Source organism: Lygodium microphyllum, chromosome 4 (genome assembly GCF_053477565.2).
Source record: "Lygodium microphyllum isolate KBCC chromosome 4, Lygodium_microphyllum_v1.1.10, whole genome shotgun sequence".
Taxonomy (NCBI): domain Eukaryota; kingdom Viridiplantae; phylum Streptophyta; class Polypodiopsida; order Schizaeales; family Lygodiaceae; genus Lygodium; species Lygodium microphyllum.
The window spans coordinates 122,089,356-122,096,159 of NC_141138.1; the positions used below are offsets into that span (position 1 = coordinate 122,089,356).

At 32.8% G+C, this 6,804-nt stretch overlaps 1 protein-coding gene across 1 annotated transcript; it reads right to left on the minus strand.

Annotated features, from left to right (window-relative positions):
- Nucleotides 1-1,884: 1,884 nt before the first annotated feature.
- LOC148037556 (short-chain dehydrogenase/reductase 1-like) lies at nt 1,885-3,976 on the minus strand. Its single transcript, XM_087676503.1, has 3 exons — nt 3,521-3,976; nt 2,875-3,039; nt 1,885-2,391 (listed from the first exon to the last, which is right to left on the minus strand). The coding sequence occupies exons 1-3, from the start codon at nt 3,893-3,895 to the stop codon at nt 1,999-2,001; spliced, it is 933 nt and encodes a 310-aa protein (XP_087532629.1). The 5' UTR covers nt 3,896-3,976; the 3' UTR covers nt 1,885-1,998.
- Nucleotides 3,977-6,804: the final 2,828 nt, after the last annotated feature.

Sequence of the window (6,804 nt, forward strand, 5' to 3'; positions counted from 1 at the left end):
AAGGGTCTCAATGGCTATGACAAAACCATAATACATGTTAGAAACACACACTTTCGAAATCATATCACTTTTTCCGCATTGAATTGCTACTAGCGAATCTAATATATACACACACTTTTGAAATCATATCACTTTTACTGCATTGAATTGTTGCTAGAGTGGATCCAAATAAGCCAATATTCATAGTGTCCCTAAAAAGATTATCCTTTATGTCCTAATGCAAAATAATCCAAATAGGCCAAGTGTGAGCCTCTTGGTCTCATGAATTAGCCTCTTGATTATGAAAAACATTATTGTGTGCACATCAAAATTTCATACTTGAGGCCACATATTTGTCAAGAGTGTGTTTGAAGAGATTCTAATGTGTATGAACTATTACAAAATTATCATTCAATTTACAAGGAGGGTCCTTGGTGGCATGCACATGAAGGAAGCATGTTTGGACTTCAATTCACTTCTCTATGCAAATTTATCATACTTAACCTTATCTTAAATTTTTCCTGTATTCAAGTCGATTTCCTTTTGTATTCATGTGTTGACTTGTGTTTACCTTCATGTCTTCATTTCAAGTTTTATTTTCTTGCATGTTAAGAATATCATAGCTAATCATGAACGTTCTTCCCATGTTATCATTAAAAGGTTATCAAGTACTTATCCATACTTCATCGGAAAGTAGTGTTCTTATGATTGTGTCAAGGTCCTTATCTTCAAACAATGATGCGGTAAGAGAGATTATATGTGCATAAGAGGATTACATGTGAAGGTTGTATGTATATATAAATGTGCATGCACGTGTGAGAGTCGATGAGGATAAAGACCAGTGGGTAAAGGTGCCCCAAAATCAGTACTAAATTATCATCAACATAAAAAGCTACTTTATGAAAATCTTGGGAGGTAATAATTCCCTACTTGAAACCTTGAAAATATAAACATATATTTCATGATCTAGGAATCGGATGAACTATAAGGTTACATTCAAACATAGAGTTTACTCTATTATAAGAACCTTAGAAGGCACATAATAGTCTATGAGAATGGAGATAAGAGGGGAAAGGTGCCTCAAAATCAATACTAAATTATCATCAACATAAAAAGCTACTTCACAAAAATCTTAGAAGATACGTTATCCCCTACTAGAAACCTTTGAAATATAAACTTATATTTCATGATCTAGGTCAATTCCCTCGCATCAAACTATAATATTACATTCAAAGGTAAAGTTAACTCTATTATGGGAGCCTTAAATCCCGAGGGAGGGGGGGTGTCCACCTTATAGAACATGTAAGATACCACGTGAGTTTAAAAGAAATTTTATTATATCTAATATTTTTTTAGGATTATATTTATAAAATGGATTATTTAATTATGATTTTTAAAAATTGTAAGTCTAATAAAGTAAAATGGATCGTTTTAAAGCCTCATAGCATGTAAAGAAAGGGTATTTCTTAATATCCTTTGAATGCATATTATATAGATGTTTTCTTATAGGTGGGCGCCGCGGGCTTGAAATAAACTACAAAGTTACATTCAAATATAGAGTTGACTCTATTATTGGACCCTTTTGAAGGTGTACTTACTTTAAACATATAAAGTTGGTTTTATGACAAAAAATTTGTAAGCTATTTGGTAATAATCTTGAACACTACTCTAACTCCAATATGAGCTTACATTTCACAATCCAAGTTTGACTCCATTGACTCCACAATGGAGATAACAATCAACTTTGAAATAGAAGTCTTTGGAATCTAACCCCCATGTTACAATTTATTTAGGAACATCTAGTTTTAGACTTAGTGTTGCAAGTAGTAGAGACTCATATAATAGGTGACAAGAGAATTAATGTCCTAGTACCACATGCTGCTATGCTAGCTTTAACTATGAAAATATCCTAAAACACTTAAGGTGTGCCTTTATTCAAATAGTTGATTTTGGGGGAGGTTGGAAGGAGCCAAGAGATGTATAACATGCTCTTCCACTAGATTTATGTATGGAAACGCCCTAGAACTCTAGGGGGTGCCTTTGATGAAAGAACTGACCATGGGGTAGATCAGAAGAAGGAGACAAGAGAGCGAGCCATACAACAGTGTCTGCACCCTCCGTTGTGGACAAGGGGCCTTGGTTATTGTTTAAGTCCGTTTTTACATACCCTGGATGCACGCAATTCACATAGATCTTGGAATGATTCTCCTCTAATTCTCTTGCGAAAACACGTGTATATGCGTTCAAGGCAACCTTGGACACGCTATATGGTGTATACATCTTAGGCCAACCACTGGTATCTAATTGGCCAGCTTTCACATCTTGCAAGAAGCGATCCAAAAATATGTCTATTTTTTCCTCTGTAAGCTGGGTGTGGTCAGCCATTTCTTGTCGTAAAGGTTCGTCAAGGAACTACATATGTGCATGTATCAAAAAGAGATTTAACACGATGAAACACTTTGCAACATTAACTTCGTTTAATATAATATATCATGATATTTAACCTATGAATGTCACTTGATGCCCAAAAATGCAAAACTTATAGAAGGTATTGCTTTTTTATTTCTCATCTTTGATTATATTCATGTTAATATTTAAACCCTAAAAGTAACTAATATATCCCTAAGAACATTTCATTGTTGATCAAGAAAATAGTGATTAATTAGGAGAAACTATAGTACATAAGGCATAGGAACAAGATGTTATCTTTAGTAACATTTGTGCGCTTAAAATTGTCATGTCTATTCATGATTTAAAGAAAAAATGATTGATTGGCCTATATGAATGATTGTGTTCATAACCCTTAGACATAAACATATGATTCTAAAGATAATGCTTGTGATAATTCTAAAGATAACCCTTGCGAATTTTAACATTAAAGGTCTTAACATTCACCTTGAGTTGTCCAAGTGAGGAGCTGACATTGATTATGTGTGCAAAGGGCCGCATGATCGGTAGCAATGCTTTGGTCATTGTTTTCACTCCAAAGTAGTTGGTATCGAGTATATATTTTGCATCCTCAGAGCTCTTGTCTGGGTAAGCCACCGCTGCATTATTTATCTGCTCATCAACAATTTTCCACAACACAAACATAAGTCTTGCAATATACATAAAATACAGATCTTGACATACTTGCATTGTATTGTATGTTTGGGAGAGTTGCGTCAGACTTATAATAACAATACAAACCTATAATAAGAATTATATGTCACAAGGAGAGCTCTTGTTGGTTGCAATCTTGGTTATCCCATTTGAGTCTTGACATGGGAGATTTATAATAAGAATTATATGTCACAAGGAGAGCTCTTGTTGGTTGCAATCTTGGTTATCCCATTTAGGAAGCCATGCAAAAGTACACAATATATTTAAGACCAGGGCACACGTATGAAAGGTAGGGCTATAGAAGATAAAGTGTGTGACATCTGCAGCGTGTAAAACAAAGAAAATATGCGATCAACATGTATAGGATCACATACTGATGATACATGTGATCAACACACAGAGGGAGAGGGAGAGGGAGAGGGAGAGAGGATGCGCTTACAAGGATGTCGAGGCCGCCATAGTTTTCTCTGAGCCAAGAAGCGAGGGCGGAGACGGAGTCGGGGCTACGGACATCCAATGGGTGGAACACCAGGAGCTTACTGCTGCTGCTGCTGCTGCTGTGTACTTGGTCGAGGAGGCGGGCGACGGCAGCCAGGCCTCTCTCTGGGCTGCGAGCCGTGAGCACCACAGTCATCAGCTGCTGCTGCTGCTCACACTGTGACGAGCCTTCTGGCATCATGCCTGCATCAGGACTAGCGCGATTGCTGGTGGTGGTGAAGTTACTCATGAGAAGCTGCCTGCATATCTCCAGCCCGATCCCTTTGTTCCCTCCGGTCACCACTGCCACCCTCCTGCTACTTACACTACCCTCCATCCCCAATCTCTCTCTCTCTCTCTCTCTCTCTCTCTCTCTCTCTCTCTCTCTCTCTCTCTCTCTGCTTCTTCTTCTTCTTCTTCTTCTTCTTGTGTGTACTGCTCCTTCCATTAAGTAGGGAGGCTGAGGCGAGGGCGCAGCTCCGTATAGCCTCTCATCATCCCCATTGACAAATTTCAAACGTGTGAGGCGAGACAGCTGCTCCTTAGTCTCTCATCAATGACGTGTAGCCTCTCATCATCCCCATGGACCATTTCAAAAGTGTTAGGCGAGGCAGCTCCGTTGCCTCTCATTATCCCCATCGACCATTTCAAACCCTCCCGAGTCCCACCACTCGATAATTACACGTCTAATTTTTTACATTTTTCTAATTTTCTTATTTTCCCTTTGTTTAAAAAGAAAACAACACATTTACAGGAAATTAGAAATTAAAAAAGAAAAAAATGGCATCAATAGTAACAACAACAACAAGTCATAATAATAATAACAGGACAAGAAACGAGGGGAGTTTGGGCCTCTGAAAGGATGTTTAACTTTTCCGCTCGCCTAAATAAATACCTAAATAACGAGTCCATCTCGTTATGAATATGGTCTTCCCACTATATTTTCTTAATTAAATATGTTTGTTGTTTTTATATTGAAACTAATGCAAGTTTGAATGGAAGTTTGTCAATTCTTTTCAAGATTTAAGAAGATGGATTCGAATTCAAAGAATCTTTTTGAGATGATATACTCGATACTTTTGAGGATTTCCAAAAAAAAAAAAATCTAAAATATACAATCAAGTTTTGATGACATTTTCAAAACTGTAAACCTAACATATGTGCATATTTGCAATTAAAATTATATTGCAGTCTTGATTATTTGATGTTTGATCTTTTTAGACAATCAATCAAAGATTGCCAAAATCTCTCCAGACATGAGAAAGTTTAAAATGTATATTACCCCAATTGTTGATCATAGAGAAAAAAAATTCTTTAATCATATTTTATCATCTAGTCGTGTTTTAATTTTTTTAATCAATAAGCCCACTATTTGATTTTAGTTTACTTTTTATGATAGTATTATTTTCACTACCTTTTGTAGTCAATAATATTTTACCATTTAATGTCCCTTTACACATTCTTAACCTTACTAAATCAATGATTTTTCAAAAATATTTTTAATGCCTTAAAGAATAGATTTGGTATTGTTGTGAAAATCATTCTTTATAACGTAAAAATTTCCATTTAGCTTGTTCCTGACAGGAATATGGGATTTCATATTCAAACCTTCGCTCCCCAAAAAATAATGTTGACAATTGTAATTCTTCACAATGTAAATCTTTTGATATACCAAGAGGGTGGTTGTTTTTGTGTGCCACTACAAATTGATGCTTAGTTTCATAATCTATTATTTCTTTAAATGTTAAAATATTATGCAATAAACTATCAGTTTCAATGTTAGTAATATTTTCACATTGTTAAGTTTTATTCTCATTAATATCATTTAACTGTAAATTGTTCTTCTTAATATTTTTATATTATTCAATATATGAAAAATATTTTAACCAATCACCATTAATACTTCTTTATTTTCTTTATATGAAGTGTTAGACAAATTTCTTTTAAAAACATACATTACTTGTTTAGGCCAAACTTTCTCTATTACATAAGTACTTTTATCTTCCATTTTTTATTTTATTCCAACTATTAATCTCCATTTATCATCTAAAATTCTCTGCAAATATATATTGCATTTTATTCGTATTTACTAATAAATTAATTATTGAACCATGAATATCATACTCGAAATTATATACAAGTTTATGAATTTGCATGAATCATATTCGCAGAGCTATAAATTTTATTTAATTTAATTAAGTTTCTTATTTGTTAAATTTTATTATTTAGTTTATATTTATTTTTAATTTTACTTTTTAGTTATATTATTATAATATTATATATAGTATTTTTTAATAATGCTAATTTATTTATTTGCAATTGCTATATTTTTCTAGAATCTATTGTATCACAGCTCGTACATCTTGTATTAGGAACATCATTTATTTTTTTAATATATATTTATTCTATTATTTATATATAAATTACTCCTAATATATTTTTATAAGTTGATTTGATTATATTTTATAAAACATGTGTGTTTCATATTTAATGTTTAGATTTAGGTTTTTTCACATTTTGTTATTATTCGTCTTACTTGATTTACATTATACATATGTATATTCAACATAACACACACACACGCACACACACGCACACACGCACACGCACACGCACACGCACACGCACACACACACACATGCATACATACATCTTCATACGTGTATTCGTGATTGTGTTGTAATATTCTACAAATAATACTTTGTATATTTATTTATAAAGAGTTTTTTGTTTTTATTTTAGTTTTAATATCTTTTGATAATAAATTTATATATTTTTAATTCATATCATAGAATATATTAAGTATAACTTTGTAATTTGTATAATAGCTATCTTTTACAATAGAGCTTTTCTTATTTCGAAGTTTTGCTAGGGTTATATATGATGTATAAATTTGTGATAGACAATACAATGTAAAATCATTTGGAGAATATTTTTTATCTGGATCAGTTTGAATTGGACCAATATATTTTTGAAAATATAACATTTTATCATCATTTTCTTTTAAAAAAACACATTATTTGTTTTATGTATGTATTTGTAATTTGATCCTTTTCATATCAACTGTTTGAAAAAATTAAAACAAGAGATCTTCTCAAGCTAAATGAAGTTATGTGATGTTTTAATGCATACAATAGCCAATCAAATATAGAATCAAACATCATTTGTAATAATGACACACATCCCCTACTATCAAATGGATATCAAGGTTTTTTAGAAAGGAAGCTCGATGATAAGATAATGGTG

Excerpts from the sequence above, each read along its gene's own strand:
- LOC148037556 (XM_087676503.1), bottom strand. The coding sequence starts at position 3,895 with ATGGAGGGTAGTGTAAGTAGCAGGAGGGTGGCAGTGGTGACCGGAGGG. Across the intron at positions 3,040-3,520 it reads ATGGCGGCCTCGACATCCTT|ATAAATAATGCAGCGGTGGC; the intron begins GTAAGCGCATCC and ends GTTGATGAGCAG. Across the intron at positions 2,392-2,874 it reads CCTCACTTGGACAACTCAAG|TTCCTTGACGAACCTTTACG; the intron begins GTGAATGTTAAG and ends GCACATATGTAG.